Source organism: Macrotis lagotis, chromosome 4 (assembly GCF_037893015.1).
Source record: "Macrotis lagotis isolate mMagLag1 chromosome 4, bilby.v1.9.chrom.fasta, whole genome shotgun sequence".
In the NCBI taxonomy this organism is placed as follows: Eukaryota; Metazoa; Chordata; class Mammalia; order Peramelemorphia; family Peramelidae; genus Macrotis; species Macrotis lagotis.
The window spans coordinates 263,610,394-263,628,379 of record NC_133661.1 but is presented as its reverse complement, the minus strand read 5'-3'; the positions used below and the strand labels follow the sequence as shown (position 1 = coordinate 263,628,379).

General features: G+C 35.0%; 1 protein-coding gene across 1 annotated transcript in view; it reads right to left on the bottom strand.

Annotated features, from left to right (window-relative positions):
* MNAT1 (MNAT1 component of CDK activating kinase) overlaps positions 1-12,086 on the bottom strand; it is a 303,321-nt gene extending 291,235 nt beyond the window's left edge. The window contains exon 1 of the mRNA XM_074235952.1: positions 11,877-12,086. Coding sequence (XP_074092053.1) covers positions 11,877-11,965 — 89 coding nt within the window. The 5' untranslated portion in view covers positions 11,966-12,086. The remainder of the gene's footprint in view (positions 1-11,876) is intronic.
* Positions 12,087-17,986: the final 5,900 nt, after the last annotated feature.

Genomic DNA, 17,986 nt, shown 5'->3' with positions numbered 1-17,986 from the left:
CAAAAATTGACCATGTACTAAGACATAAAAACTTAATGATCAACTGCAGAAAGGTAGAAATACTGAATACATCTTTCTCAGATCACAATGCAATAAAAGTCATATGCAATACTGGGCCAAGGAGATATAGACCCAGAACAAACTGGAAACTGAATAACCTCATTTTAAAAAATGAGTGGAATGAAAAACAAATTATAGAAAGAATTAACCATTTATTTCCTAGATAATGATAATAATGAAATAACAAAACAAAACCAATGGGATTCATTCAAAGCGACTCTCAAGGGATATATTATAGCTCTAAATGCTTACGTGAATAAATTGGAGAAAGAGGAAATCAATGAACTAAACATGCAACTAAAAAAATTAGAGAAAGAACAAATCAAAAATCCCCAAATAAATACCAAATTAGAAATTCTAAAAATTAAAGGAGAAATTAATAAAATCGAAAGCAAAAAAAAAACTATTCAAATAAATAAAACCAAAAGTTGGTATTATGAAAAAACCAATAAAATTGATAAACCTCTGGTCAATTTGATTAAAAAAAAGAAGAAAACCAAATTGCTAGTATCATAAATGAAAAAGGTGAACTCACCACCAATGAGGAGGAAATTAAAGTAATAATTCGAAATTATTTTGCCCAACTCTATGCCAATAAATTTGATAATCTAAGTGAAATGGATGAATATTTACAAAAATATAAATTGCCCAGGTTAAATGAAGAAGAGATTAAATACCTAAACAACCCTATCTCAGAAAAAGAAATTCAACAAGCCATTATTGAATTCGCTAAAAAAAAATCTCCAGGGCCTGATGGATTCACAAGTGAATTCTACCAAACATTTAAGGAACAATTGGTTCCAATGCTATACTATATAAACTCTTTGGAAAAATAGGGAAAGACAGAACTCTGCCTAACTCTTTCTATGAAACCAATATGGTACTGTTAACCTAAACCAGGAAGAGTTAAAACAGAGAAAGAAAATTATAGACCTATTTCCCTGATGAATATAGATGCAAAAATCCTAAATAAAATCGTAGCAAAACGATTACAACAAGTCATCACCAGGGTAATACATTATGATCAAGTAGGATTTATTCCAGGAATGCAGGGTTGGTTCAATATTAGGAAAACTGTTAGTATACTCAATTAAATCAACAACAAACCTATCAGTAATCATATGATCATATCAACAGATGCTGAAAAAGCTTTTGACAAAATACAGCATCAATTCCTATTAAAAACACTAGACATTGTAGGCTTAAATGGACTGTTCCTTAAAATAATTAGCAGTATCTATTTGAAACCATCAACAAGCATTATATTCAATGGGGAGAGGCTAGAGGCATTTCCACTAAGATCAGGGGTGAAACAAGGGTACCCATTATCACCACTACTATTCAATATTGTATTAGAAATATTAGCTTCAGCAATTAGAGAAGAAAAATAAATTGAAGGATTTAGAATTGGGAAGGAAGAGACAAAACTCTCACTCTTTGCAGATGACATGATGGTCTACCTAAAGAATCCCAAGAAATCATCCAAAAAACTACTGGAAACAATTAGCAATTTTAGCAAAGTTGCAGGTTATAAAATAAACCTTCATAAATCCTCAACTTTTCTATAGATATATGTCTAGCAAGAAATAGCAGGAAGAGCTAGAAAGAGAAATCCCATTCAAAGTAACCTCAGACAATATAAAATATTTGGGAGTCTATTTGCCAAGATAGACTCAGAATCTTTTTGAAAACAATTATAAAACACTTCTCACTCAAATTAAATCAGATTTAAATAACTGGGCAAATATCAACTGCTCATGGATAGGTAGAGCTAATATAATAAAAATGACAATTCTACCAAAACTAAGCTGTTTAGTGCCCTACCAATCAAAATTCCAAAAAATTACTTTAATGAGTTAGAAAAAATTGTAAGTAAATTCATATGGAGAAATAAAAAGTCAAGAATTGCCAGGAGCTTAATAAAAAAAAGTGCAAAAGAAGGTGGCTTAGCCCTACCTGATCTAAAATTATAAAGCATCAATCATCAAAACTGTTTGGTATTGGCTAAGAAATAGAGTGATGGACCAATGGAATAGACTAGGTGTAAAAGCAGGAGAGGATTATAGTAATCTGCTGTTTGATAAACCCAAAGAGTCTGGCCATTGGGATAAAAACTCACTCTTTGATAAAAATTGCTGGGATAATTGGAAGTTAGTATGGAAGAAACTTAGATTAGACCAACACCTCACACCCTTTACCAAGATAAGATCCAAATGGTTACAGGACATAGACATAAAAAACAATACTATAAGCAAATTAGAAGATCAAGGACTAGTCTACCTGTCAGATCTATGGAAAGGGGAGCAGTTTATAACTAAAAAAGAGTTGGAGAACATCACCAAAAACCAATTAGATGATTGCAGTTACATTAAATTAAAAAGCTTTTGCACAGATAAAACCAATGTAACCAAGATCAAAAGAAAGGTAGTAAATTGGGAAACAATCTTTACAACTAATGATTCTGACAAAGGACTCATTTCTAAAATATACAGAGAACTGAGTCATATTTTTAAAACAAAAAGCCATTCCCCAATTGACAAATGGTCAAAGGATATGAAAAGGAAATTTACAGATGAGGAGATCAAAGTAATCCATACCCATATGAAAAAATGCTCTAAATCGTTAATTATTAGAGAAATGCAAATTAAAGCTTCTTTGAAGTACCACCTCACACCTCTCAGATTGACCAATATGACCAGGAAGGATAATGATCATTGTTGGAAGGGTTGTGGGAAATCTGGGACACTATTACCACTGTTGGTGGAGCTGTGAACTCATCCAACCCTTCTGGAGAGAAATTTGGAACTATGCCCAAAAGGCAACAAAAATGTGCATACCCTTTGACCCAGCAACACCACTACTGGGTCTATACCCTGAAGAGATCATGAAAAAGGGTAAAAACATTACTTGTACAACAATATATAGCAGCCCTGTTTGTGGTGGCAAAGAATTGGAAATCAAGTAAATGTCCTTCAATTGGGGAATGGCTTAGTAAACTGTGGTATATGTATGTCATGGAACACTATTGTTCTATTAGAAACCAGGAGGAACGGGATTTCAAGGGAAGCCTGGAGGCATTTGCATGAACTGATGCTGAGTGAGATGAGCAGAACCAGAAAAACACTGTATACCCTTACAGCAACATGGGAGTGATGTTCAACCTTGAAGGACTCGCTCATTCCATCAGTGCAACAATCGGGAACAATTTTGGGCTGTCTGTAAAGGAGAGTGCCATCTGTATCCAGACTAAGGAGGTGTGGAGTGTGAACAAAGTGCAAGAACTATTCCCTTTAATTTAGAAAAAAACAGATATCTTATTGTCTGATTTTGTTAACTCTTAGACTTCTCTTCTTTAAGGATAAGATTTCTCTCTCATCAAACCCAATTTGGATCAATGTACAACATGGAAGCAAAGTAAAGACTGGCAGAGTGCTTTCCGTGGGGTGGGGGAAGCAAGATTGGGGGGAAAATTCTAAAACTCAAATAATACCTTTAATAAAAATAAATTTTAAAAAAAGACATTTATTTCTGTCAACACTTTTTCCTCCTCATTGGCCTTTTGGATAGATTTTTCCAATTGACCCAAACTGGTTTTTAAGATATTATTTTCTTCAGAATTTTTTTTAATTCCTTCACCAAGTTGTAGGCTTTATTTTCATGATTTTTCCCACATCGCTATCATTTCTCTTCCCAATTTTTCTTCCCTTACTTGATTTTCAAAATCTTTTTGGAGCTCTTCCAAAGCCTGAGACCAAGTCATATTTCTCTTGGGGACTTTGGATACAAAAGCTTTGACTTTGTTATCTTCTATCATTTGCTCATTTCCCCAGCCTATGACTTGATTTTATCTCTTTCTTAAGGTGGGGGGGTTCTGCTTCCCAGGTGGAGGACACACTGCTCCAAACTTGTGAGGGTTTTTGCAGCTGTGTTCAGGCCTCCCCCCACCCCACCCCAGGAACTCAATTTCTCCAGGATCTTATGAGAGGCTATGTGACTGCCCTACTGGCCTGTGGATGATCACAGGCACTCCGTTCTGCCCTGGAACCATGAGGAGAGTTCCTGCTCTACTAGAAAAGTAAAGCTCCTTTTCCTGGGATTGGAGCCCCAGATTGTGACCTAGATCTGAATGGGGGGAAGCCACAGAGTCCTTCCTCAGGAGAACAGAAACAGACCTCTGCATTCTCCCCTGACTCCCTTACACCATCCTAGGCTGAGCACTTTGAAAGCAGCTGCCAAGTGGCTCCCTACTGGGTGGCTCCCAGGTCTCCTCCTAGTCCCCGGGCTAGGGTTGCACCTGAGGCTGGACTAGGCTCTCCTCTCACTCTAGTGCAGCAGAGTGTTCCCCCTGCCCTTCCCAATTGTCCTTGGCAATTCTTCAGCTAAGAAGTCTGGAAACTACCCCCATTGCCAGACCTAGGTGCCCCTAGGGACCCAGGTACCCTGAAAGCTGTTCCTGGATAGCTACATCCAGGGGCACACTGGGCTGTGCTGAGGGCCCTTTCTAACCCTGGTGTAACAGACCTTTCCTGAGGATCTTCAAGATGTCTTGGGCTGGTAAATACTTCACTCAGTTTTGGGGAAGTTCTGCCACTCTAGAATTTGGTGAGAGTCAATATTTAAAGATATTGGGAGTTGTCTAGGGGAGAGTTTCTGGGAATTCCTGCCTTTACTCCACCATCTTGGCTCCCCACACTTTTTATTAGAGCAAAGAATCAGAAACAATTATGAATGACTGAAAAAAATTTTCATCTATGAAGGTAAAAAAATTAATGTTGGGTCATAAAAAATAACAAAACATTCAAATTCAGATAAATGTAGAAATATTTTCATGAACAGAGAGAAGTGAAAAAAAGGAGAAAAATGTACATAGTGAGCACAATAATATAAAATAAAATAATTTTGAAAGACTTCTGAACTCAACAAGAACTACTGTTATAAAGTTAATCATGACTTTAGAAGACTAATGACAAAGCATGCTTCTCATCCCTTTGCAAAGAAGTAATAGGTCACAGGTACAGAATGAGACATATGTTTTCAGATATAGTGACTGCATTGATTTGCATTACTGAACTAACATGTTAAAAGGGAAGGATTCTGAATGGGGTAATGACAGGACTGCAAAAGAAGAAAAAATAACAATAAAACTTTCAAATATACATAAGAGGAAAATAAAGTTCAGAAGTTCAGACAAATAGGGCAATTTTAGTTCTATAATGTTAAATTTAATGTACTTTTTAAAAAGCAAACTGTACTATGAACAGAAATTGTTAGTTTCATAAACAATTGTTATTTCTATTCCTTGCATTTGAAAGGTTTATGTTTTCAATGTAAAAATTTTTAAGAAAAAAGCATTAAGTTGAGAGAGAGAAGAACTGGATTCCAGTCCTGACTATATAAGTAACTGTAATAGTTAACAAAGTAACTATCTTAGTTACCACAAATGTCAAATAGAATTGAACCTTTAGATTATTTTCAGTTTCCAACCATAAAAATCTATGATTCGATAAAAATTTTCTACACATGGTACAGCAAGCAAACATTACTAGTTTTCAGTAATTAAAGTCAGTTAAAACTTTTCCTGGCAATTAAGTCACACTCCATTTTCCAGGTCCTTCCTTCAATGAGGTTTAAGTAGTTGTTTCTAAGGAATATTCCCAAAACTACTTGTGCATTTCAAACCAACCAGGCTTGTCAAAAACTCATAAATAGTTGAGATATACCTACTGAAATGATTTTGATGCTTCTAAGACTTTTTTTAGCTAATAAACACAGTCCCTGAGTCACAGTACTGCTGGAATTATTTCTGACTTTCATTCCGCAATTCTACTGTTTAACTACAATCCCTTTTAAAAGGCAAAAGAAGTCGATAAACTGAGCACTTATACATCTCAGATGGCTTCATTAAACTGAAAATTTTTAAAAAAGGAAAAAATACATGATAAAATAGGAAAATTATTTTTATCTCCTCTCTTCAATATAAAAAGTGCTCTTCAATAATAAGGCATATTCATTTACTTTAATTGATTCCTAAGAAAAATACTAAATGGAAACAGATGTCAAAAAACTGCATAATAAAATATATAAATTAGCAAACATGAACTAGTTCATTAAGCTGTAACAGTTCTGAAAAGAAATATTAATTGTTAATATTTTTTAAACTCATTTCCAACTAGCACATTAAGAAAATTTTTCCCTTTTTTAGTAACTTTTCTTTCACATATTTAAAACAATTGTACATGTATAACCTATATCAGATAGTTTACTGTCTTGGAGAGGGGAGGGATGGGAAAAGGGAGAAATATCTAGAACTTAAAATCTTATAAAAAATGAATGTTGAAAACTATCTTTACATGTAATTGGAAAAAATAAAACACTATTAAGTGAAAAGAAAAACCATATATATATATATATATATGTATATATATATACATATATATATATATATAATTGCAATGGAATATATTATTGTGCTATAAGAAATTACAAGCAGGACAATTTCAGAAAAACCCCAAAAAGACTTATATGAACTGATAAAAAACTAAGTGAACAGAACCAGGAGAACACTGTACATGAAAACAGAAACAGCAACAGAAACAACTATGAATGATTTAGCTATTCTCAGCAATGCAATGATCTAAAACAAGCCCCAAAGGACTCACAATGAAAAATGCTGCCTGCAGAAAAAGAAATTACATTATCTGAATATATACTAAAGCATACGATTTTCCCCTTTCTTTCTTTTTTCCTTTTTGGTTCAAGTTTTCTTCCACAAAGTGACTCAAATACAAATGTTTTACAAGAGTGCATATGTATAACCTGTATCAGACTGCTTAAGATCTCAGGGAGAGGGAAGGGAGATACAATTTGGAACTCACAACTTAAAAAAAAAAACAACTAATGTTAAAACTTGTTTTTACATATAATTAAAGGAAATTTTTTTAATTTAAAAATCAAAAAAGAAAACCACAGAATTCTCTTGATTCAGAATTAATTAAATCTGAATATATTCACTCTAATTACAGAATCCCTAAAATAAATTGCCATTTGGATAAATTATAAAGGTAATTTTGTATCAAATACCTCAACACTTAATCCATTAATGACCTCATCAATGTTGGTCTTCCCTCCATCCCTGAATATAAATCACAACTTAACTACTCCTCCTAATCTAGAAAGATTCCTTCTGGCTTGGTAGTTGTTATTGTTGTTTGGGGGGGAATATGGAATTCTTACTCATTTTCTTTTACAGATACTCAACAGATGATCTACCCAATGTATTGGATGACTTCCTCTAAATTTTTTTACATTTTGTAAGTACCAGCAAAACATTTGGGTTATACATCTTCCCTTCCTCTGGAAACATACCTGGTCATTCTCCTTTTCCAAACAGAAATTTCCTGAATAATAGATATTTATATAGCACTTTAGTGTTTTTAAAATAATCTAAACACATAAATTCATGTAAATCTCACACCAATTTGTAAGGTAAGTAAAAGTATTATTATCCCCATTTTGCACTGAAGAAAATAATATCAGAAGTTAGCTGATTGCCTGGGGTCAGGGACAGCAACTGTCAAGGAAGAGTTAAACCTAAGTCTGATAACTAACACATTACTTCTAATTAGATGATTGTGGAAAAATGATGCAGTTGTCCTCCATGTCTGGATGCCATTTAGATCACGTATAACTTCATAGATTGTGATACTCTAAAAATCATTATCACAAAGAATTGCTGGGACAAATCTGCATTTTAAAAAAAGGAGGGAGGGAATCAATCTCTGCACAAGGAAGCCTTGAAATCCTTAAAAGCAGGTCATCTAACCAGCTTAATGTAAGGCAGAAAGTTTGTCATATCAAACCTTCATATTTAACCTTCAGACTTTAAAAAAAGGAATTAGTCACTATCAGTAGATTAAAACTAATTATACACTAATGAATAATTAAGAGATAAATTCTCAAGATAAAGGAGAACAGCCCCTCACAAATTAAGAATTTTAAGAATCTGTATTAAAGAAGCAGAGAACTTATAGGATCCTCCATCCACTAGATGTAGGAAACAAAGTCAATTCAACCCAACTATGTGGGGGGTGAAAAACAATTCAGAAAGAGAAATCACATTGACTCAAAACTGGCCTGCTCAGAAGACAGCCCTGGAGTTAAGGGAAAGGTGACTGTAAACATAGCTGTCACAGTCCTATAATCCACAAGTTCTTCAGACCCATGCCAGCAAACATAATGCCAACTGCCTGTCTTCAAGGAAATTAGATTCTAATAAGAGAAGATAAAACATTAAAAAAGAAACCTAAAATGGAGGAAATGGTATTCATAAGAGGGCATGAGTCAATGCATTCAAACTCTTAATTATGAATGCTGAAATGATTTGATTCTTCTAAGACTTTTTTTTAAGCTAATAAACACAGTCCCTGAGTCACAGTACTGCTGGGATTATTTCTGATTTTCATTCCCCAATTATACTGTTTAACTACAATCCCTTTTAAAAGGAAAAAATAATTAGCTAATTAATACTCTGTGTTTAAAAAAAATAACCTTGGTAAAGTTCTTTTCTAATAACTTTCTTTACAGTTAAAGGTAAAAAATTCCAATCATTTGATGAATCTAATTCTTTTGAGATCTTAATCAATTTAAATCAATGTTATAAATACACACACACACACACACACACACATATATACATATGTATTTTACTTAGTCTTAAAAGCCTTAGTGAAGTTTTAAGCTTTAATAGTTTAAAATAGATAGATAGATAGATAGATAGATAGATAGATGTATACATGCACCAATTTTCATTGATGTATGAATTGATCAGTGAATTTAATCCATATTTCCTTTTTCCTGATTTTGAAATCTTTCACTGTTAAGAACAATTTCAGATGTTGAAGTAGACCAGATAAAATGTGTAATTAGGAAATCTGGAATTGAAAACATTCAAGGATCATTTTATAAAATATCTCAAAGTCATAAAAGATAAAATGAACAATTTTGATTACATAAAATTTGTAAAAAGTTTTACACAAATATCTAATGCTGCTAAAATTAAGAGAGAAACAAGTGATGGGGGGAATTTTGTACCAAGTTTCTCTGATAAAGGTCTAATATTCATAATACATGAGGAACCATTTCAAATTGGATAAATGATCAAGGGACATGAATAAGAAGTTTTCAAAGTAAGAAATCAAGGGTATGGGTAGCCATAGAAAAATATGTATAACTAAAGAAGTACAAATTAAAGTAACTCTAAGGTAGCTCATACTTTCCTCTTCAAGTGTATGAGATTCAAAAAAAGTTAAAAAAGAAAATGACAGTTGCTGAAAAGGGATGGAAGGAAAATGGTTTTTAATTTATGCTGATTAGATTATAGAATTTTAATGAAACATGTTTATTTAAAAACATGAGATCAAATCAATTTAAACTATGTTTTCACTGTAATAATTTTATCACTTGACATTGAAAATGAATTGTTCTGTAATTTTTTTATTTCTTTTTTTATTTTTTTGCAAGGTAATGGGATTAAGTGACTTACCCAAGGTCACACAGCTAAGCAAGTATAGGTTCTTGAGGCTGAAATTGAACTCAGGGCTTCCTGACTCCAGGGCCAGTGCTCTATCCACTGTGCCACCTTTTTTGCCTTTTTAAAGAAGTGAGAATGTCTTTTTCATGTTTGTGACATATTTACTTTGGTTAAATTGCTAACCAATTAGATGTATGCTATCATTTACATTTTGTTAGCTGAACTATGAAATATGAATTAACAATTAGAGGATACTTTTTGGTTCTTTTGGTTCTTTTATCTCCATGTGCAGAATTTATCTATTTAATATTATAATTTTGTTAGTATCTAGTATCCAGTATGATCTTTCATGTAGAAGGTATTCTAATAAATTTTTTATCAAATCAGTTTAACTTGAAATGACAATTTTTCACATTTTGCTATTTTTATTAATCTTTCTATTGTGAGTTACCCTTGGTTAGAGAAGGGATATCAGGAAGACAAAAGAGCTAACATGAAAGTAGTATTCTACAGTTGGCAGAGGCTTAAAGAGTTAGTTGGGAGGTAAAACTAAGGCATTTTCTGGAAATTCAACCTATCAATAATCAATAATCATGAATTCAAATGACTAATAATTAGAGAAATATAAAGTAAAATATCACTGAAGTTCTACCTCACCCCATCTGATTGCCAGAGTTGACAGTAAAGGAAAGTGACAAAGGAAAGAGGACTTGGGGGAAATAGGTACATTATAGTTGAGTCTGAATGCATCAAGCTATTCTGGAAAACAATTTGGAACTAAGCCCAAAAAGCCCAGACTATAAAAAGGTCTATACCCCCAAAAAAGAGAAAAGAAAAGGAAAAGGCTTTTAAAAAGTTATAACAGGTCTTTTTTTTCAGTTGCAAAGAACTGGACACTAAGGAAAGTGCCCATCAATTGAGGAAAGGCTAAAAAAAAATGATTTATAAATGTGATGGACTATTAAGGTGCTATAAGAAATAATTAGAGGATGATTTCAGAAAAATTTGGAAATATCTATCTATATGAACTAATTCAAAAAAGAGAATAATTTATACAATAACATTACCATAAAGACAAGTATAGATTTTATAACTCCTATCAATGCAATGACCAACCACAATTTTAGAGGACTCACACAAAATATATCTATCTCCTAACAAAGAAAAGTTATGGCCTCAGAGTGTAGACTGAGACATACTTCTTTTTTTAAAACATGAACAATGAAGGAAAGTTTTGCTTGGCTAAATATATATATATACATATATATATATATATATATATATATAATATAATAATAGAAAAGTTCCAATTGCAGCAAACTAATCACAATAAACCTAGGACTCTTTCAAAGAATTTCAAGATTTTGATCATTTCTTACAGGAACATGAATTTAGAACAAGAGAGACTTTACAGGTCGTCTAGTACAACCCCTTCATTATTCAGACTTTGAAACTAAGGCTCAAAAGGTAAATTAGATTGCCCCAAATCACCTTGGACTGTAAGCTCCTTAAGGACAGGGCCTGTTTTCTTGCCTTTCACCTATCCTCCCAACTCTTGATACTTGCAAATCAAAATGTTAAGACTTCTTAATAAATGCCTGTTGCCTAACTGATTGACAAGATGAAAAGCCTATGTCCTCTACCTCCAAAATCTTCCCACATTGCTCTTAATAGTCATGGAAAGTCAGCAATTTAAAAGTAAACCTATAGGACTAGGGGTGGGGGGAGGCTGTTTAAAGTTGTCTACTCTAAGCGGTGTAAATTCGTGTGTTTAAGCTGTCTACTGTAAATTGTTGAGTAAGTCTGTCCACCGCGTGTAGACTGTAAGCGTGTATAGTTTTGTCTACCGCCCACAACTCGTGTCTCTAAAATCGTCTACTGCCTTCTGCTTCCGGTGAGTCTGTTTACTCAGCGAGTGTGTCAGTGTTTGTGTATGTTTGTCTGTCTCATTCAACTTCCCAAAGCGCCTTCCCAGTGTTATTCATTCATTCCCTTCAGAAAAAAAAAAAACTTTTAATTTAATTTTTTTTAATAGTCAGTTTAAGGCCTCTCCTCCTCCTCCCCGCCCCCTCCCGGGGCTCGCGCACCTCCCGGGCCTTGGGTCTCCCCCATTCAACCCTCAGAAAGTAAACTCCTTAAGGGCAGGGTCTGACTTTTTTTGGGGGGGGGGGTCTGGATCCCCGGCGGTGCCCAGCCGAGTGCCGGGCAAGCGGAGGCCGCTCCCGAGCAGCGCGCAGCCCGCCCGCGGGACCCCCTCCTCAGCCCCCGCCCAGCTCGCCGCACTCACAGCGTGTGCCCGCACACGTTCACCATCAGCTTCAGGGAGGGGTTCCGGTACTTGGTGGTCTTACACCGGGGGCAGCCCTGGTCGTCCATGGCACCTTCTCTCCACCTCCTGACCGGCCCGCACCCACGACAAATCTCCCGGCACCGACGACTCGGAGCCAACCCTGGTTGCACCGGTGGGAGCAAAGCCGGGCTCCCTCCGGCACTGAGTTCCGTCGGTGAATGGTTTCCGGCTGGCGCGCGGCGCCGCCAAAGAAAGGTTCCGGATGGGAGGGGGAGGGGAGGGGAGGGGAGGGGGGGGAGGGGAGGGGAGGGGAGGGGAGGGGAGGGGAGGGGGGGAGGGGAGGGGAGGGGAGGGGAGGGGAGGGGAGGGGGAGAAGTAGAGGGAGATGGGAGGGGAGAGGGAGGGGAGGGGGAGGACAAAGAAAAGAGAGGAAGCAGGAGAGGGAGAAAAAAGGAGAGGAAGAAGAAACTCTCCATTTATTGTCTCTATGGCCCAGACAAACCCAATAATCTTGGTGTAAGGATTTCAGAGACTCATCAAATAAGAGTAATTAGGAGGTGGGGCAAGAATTTATTAAATTCCTGCGTGTCAGTATTGAAATGAGTCATACATAATAAATAAAATATACAAAACAGAAACCCCATGGCATTAGTGGACAGATCATTCCCACAACATGGTGGGTAGATTGTTGAACGGGAGAATCCCACTTCAGACTGTTTTTGACAGCAGCTTTGGGACCCTGGGACCCTTTTACAGGGAATTGGACTAATTGACCTCTGGTGTTTCTTACAGTCATAATTCTAGGATTCTCTGAAGAATGTGCCCAGTGTTTAAGCACTACTGGTTCCTAATAAAGGTTAGAATAAAATAATGCTCAAATAACTGCTTTCAGTGGGAGTACCTTATCTCAGAGGTGTCAAATTTGCCTGAAGTCAGTTGAAACTAATGACTCCACATCTCCCATTAAACCTAAAATCATCTTCATGCAAAACCTTTTTCCTCACCATAATAAATTCTAGAAAAGAGGGGAAAAAATGTCTGCAAATATCTGAGTAAGCTCATCAGAGCAATGCCAACAAAAGTAAATCTACTTTTCATGAAAGATGGCAAAATATGTTCCACACATTTGATAATACTGACATATGGTAGGGGGAAAAATTTTTTCCCACAACCAGAATTGAAAAATTAGGACTATTCCTACTCAATGAGAATACCTACTATAACCCTTATAATTGACATGTATGGCATGAAATCACAGAAATGGAACTGGAGTCAAAGAAAGAAGGTCAAGTTTCAACTCCTGTCTCAGTCATTATGACTTTGTACAGGTCACTTTACCTCTCCAAGCCTCAGTTTCTTCATCTGTAAAATTAGGAAATTGAACTAAATGACCTCTAATATCCCTTCCAGTTTTAAATCTATAGTTCTATTAGTAGAAAAACATATTAGTTGCTAATAAGAACTAAAAAAAAATGTCATCTCACAGCTCATCATTTCAAAGTATGTGATTGATTTGTGTCTACGTCAACAGATAAATCCTCTAATGAGACCTTCCTTTAAGTCTTTCCATATTTTATGGGTATCAAAATACAAAAATGAAGCTCATTGACAATGAAGATACCTTTCAAATGATTGATAATCATTAAGAAGGACAACACTCTGAAATGTTACCTACCATCTAGTTATCAATTCTATAGGCATCATCCAGTGTCACTGGAATTGATGGAACAGAGATCAAATTGTGCAAATAGCACAAGACTTCAGGAATTTCTTCTCCATTCCATCAGTTGTTATCAAGACTTACAGTAGCATTTATATACTCTACTGTTATTTATTAGAAAATGACACTACTGATCCAGAGCAGAACGCCAAAGCACTTTGAATTGTTTTCTATTTTTGTTACTCTTTTTTTCATTTTCTCTTATCCATCACTTTCTGGAACAATGGTATCTATTTCTAAGACAGCTGGCTGAAGGAACAGGCTATAGAAATAGCACAGGAAATTAGAAAAACAAATGATTTTGGCCTCATTTTTTAACATATTCCAACTAACAAACCCCTGTCTAGTTACCTCTACAAGATTTGCAAATAAAAGAATTCACTGTGATGGAGAGAGAAATATAAACTTCCCACCAATTTTTAGGAGTCAAAATAGAACCATTAAAAAAGTTCCAGTAAATTTCCATTCTCATCAGTATTGCCAATTGATATTACCTTCAATGCCTTCATTGAGTCATTGACAATGTATTAAAGATGACACAGAATTTCATTAATTCCTTTATTTACCATCATCAATATTATTATGAAGAAAGGACAGAAAACAGACTAAAACCATGACAAATCTTTCAGCTCTCTAACTCCAAGATTTCAATGAGAGTTTTCTGGAAGGGCTACATATAGAATGGGCTAGATGTAAGATACACTCAATAGTGTACACTTAGAATCACATCATGAGCTTAGACCAGAGTTCTTCACTTTTTGTGTGTTATGGACTCCTTTGGCAGTCTGGGAAAGCCACTGAATCCCTTCTCAACATAATTTTTTAAATGAGTTTCACTTAAGAATCCCTGCTCTAAAGGACATAATTTTGCAGCATAATGAATATATAAAAATTGCTAATAATAATAATTCTTACTATTATTACAGCTGTAGTTTATATAGCATTTTAAGAGCTACAAAGTACCTTACAGATATTATCATATTTCATCTTCACAATCATCCTGTGAGTTAGATTATACAGGGATTATTTCTTATGTTGTATAAATCAACCTTACAAATCATTTGACATCATCACTAGGCTGGGACAAAGCTCATAATTGTCCAACCAGTTTGCCTGTTAAGAAGTTTTCACAATTCTCTGTGACGATCTATTGGGCCATGATGATGGCATTTTAATCTATTCCTCAATAATAACAGAATGCAACAGCCCTATGTAACAGGTTTAGTTGTATTCAATTTAGTTTATGTATCCATGCTAAAGGAGGCTTGCATTTGGTTTGAATTTTAGTCCTATGTTAACCTCCTCCTGGACCTTCTGCCTTCCTGAAGTTTAGAATCTTCTTTGACTATGTTGATTTTAATACACTAGAATAAAATATGTATTGTGGAATTACAATAAATCTAAAGACAATTCAGGTCATGTACTAACCTGTGCCAGGACAACTCCACACACACAGCATCAAATTTTCAATAATATAAAGCTGACAAGATTCATAAAATTCTGGGGAGTGCACTGTCAATATAAGTTTGGTTAAACTTGGTGTCTGAAAGTTCCACCTAATACAAAAACCCAGTTTTGATTTGGAGCATACTTTCCTTTTTTTATAAAAAAAAATTAATAGTATTTTATTTTATCCAATCACATATAAAGACAATTGATTTTGAGTTCTAAATTTTTCTCCCTTTCTTCCTCCTCTCCCTTTTCCAAAATATGGGAAGCAATCTGATATTGGTTATGCATGCACAATTAGTATAAAAGATATTTTCACATTAGTAATGTTGTGAAAGAACTAGAACAAAAACAAAAAAAGAAACCAAAAAAGTGAAAATCGTATGCTTCTATCTGCATTGTGATTCTATCAGTCCTTTTTTCTAGATGTGGATTGTTTCTGTTTTGTTTTCTTTTTCTTTTCGGTATTCTATTTTTCCCCAGTTACATGTAAAAAACAAATTTAACATTCATTTTTAACACTTTGTGTTCCAAATTCATTCCCTTCCTCTCTTCCTATCCCCACTCCCACTAAGAAGAAAAACAATTCAATATAGATTATACATGGGTAGTCATGCAAACTATTTCCATAATAGCCATGTTATAAAAGAAAATATAGACCAAAAATCTCCTCAAGAACAATAAAGTTTTAAAAAGTGTATTCAGACACCATTAGTTCTTTCTTTGAGGATGGATAGCTTTTTACAATATAAGTCCTTCTGAGTTGTCTTTGATCATTGCTGAGTCATTCACAGCTGATCATCTTAACAATATTGCTGTTCTTTTGCACACAGTACATTTCACTTTGCATCAGCTCATGTAAATCTTTCCAGGTTTTTTTGAGAGCTTCTTATTCATCATTTCTCATAGCTCAATAGTATTCCATCATAATCACATACCACAATTTGTTCAGCCATTGCCCAATTGATGGGCATTGGGGGCCATTTCCTACGTGATGGGCAATGGGGCTTACTTTTCACAAAATCTCTCAAGTTCATGACCCCCCCCCAGAGAAACCCTGGCTCATTTCTAAAATCAAAACAAAAAGCATCAACTAAATGACCCAGCTCTTCTAAGCAACACAATGATTCAAGACATGTACAAAGGATTTGTAAAGGAAAATGCTATCCATATTCAAATAAAGAACTAATAGAATGCAGATTGAAGCAGATTTTTTTCAATTACTTTATTCTTTATGATTATTTTTCCTTTTATCTGTTTCTTCTTCCACAACTGACATGGAAACATGTTTTGCATAATAGCAATGAACAAACAATATCAAACTGTCTTCCATTTTCAGAAAAGAGGAGGTGAGGGAGTAAAGGAGAAAATTTTGTCACTCAAAATCTTGTTAAAATGAATGTTAAAATTTTCCAGATGTGTAATTGGGGAATAATAAATACAATTAAAACAAAATCTCAAAAAGGGTCCTTTATGTTCCTGCAGGTACAAAGCTTAATAATATCATTAAACATAGGAAAGATTTTATTTACACAACCAAAGAACCATTCCTACCCAAGCCTATATATAAAATCAAAAGAAACAAATAAAAACCTTCTCTTCTCTTCCTCAAGAAATCAAAATGGCTTATGTTCATTGGAGAGGTATCTATCCCCCACTTTATATCACCCACATGATTCATAATGATAAGGAAGGAAAGGTTCTGATCCTCCATATCATACCTCTGGGCTTCATTATTCTTTAGCATCTGTCCTTCTTCTAGTCCTCAGCAATGTGGCTCTCTGACATGCTAATCACTCTTACTCCTTTGGTGCTCCATCATTCTGTTACTACTTCAACCTCCTCACCTGGCTTCCTTCCAGGGCTGTGTGGATATAGTGGCCTTCATCTTAGTTAGGTCCTCCATCAGTTCCAGATGTGTCTCAGCATCTCTGGCTTATGTCAATTCCCACATGCCCTACCATTGCTCTCAGGTCCATGCAGCATCACTCCCATGGAGTCTTCCCTTCATGATATGTATGGTCTGTCTCAAAAGTATAATGATAACAGCTGATGCTCAGCCCAGGTTTCTTCATTCCTTCCCTATTCACCAAGGTATCTCTTTCAGCTCTGAATCCATAGCTACCTAGGTTATGTTCAGTTATAGAAGAATCTAATCAGCTTAAAAAAACAAACAGGTTTTCTTTAATATACTTTTACACACTCATTCATGTTGTCATTTGTCCTTTTTGTTCTTGAAGCAAATCAATGACATCACAAGAGTGAGTTCTTGACTTGCCTGGGAATTGGATTTAAGTATAGAAGAACTTTGAAAAGTCATCAGCTTCATTGCTCCATTGTCATCAAAATCTAGTGGCAAGATATATTTCAAGACAGCTGGTCATGACCTGTATCTTTTGTCTCAAATTGTGAGACACCCATTTATAGCCTTATCCCAAAGCCCTAAGCACAATTACTTAAAACTTAGGTTTTGACTCATGTCTATGTTCTCACTAAAAGGGGACCCAAAAGGTACTCAATGTTCACTATAAATAGGATGTGGAACAGCTATTTACTTCCTGCACACACACAAAAAAATTACTAGATACATGAGACTCTCTGAAACATGAATTAACAAGACTTAAAACAATTACAAATAGCAGTAATATAACTACTATGATATTCTCCCAAAAGGTTGAGCAATTTGGGGGACTGCTGAAGAGACATTTATTGAAATCACAGTCACAGAATTTGAGAGTTGAAAGGATATCAGTGGTCATCTAATCCAATTCACATCAAGATAGTACCCACTATACCATGGATGATAAGTGGTCCTCTACTCACTACTTAAAGACCTCCATGGAGGAAGAACCACCCCATATCTCCAAACAATTCACTTTATTTCTTATTACTATTCTGATTGTTATTCTTGATATCAATACAAAATTGATTGCTTTGT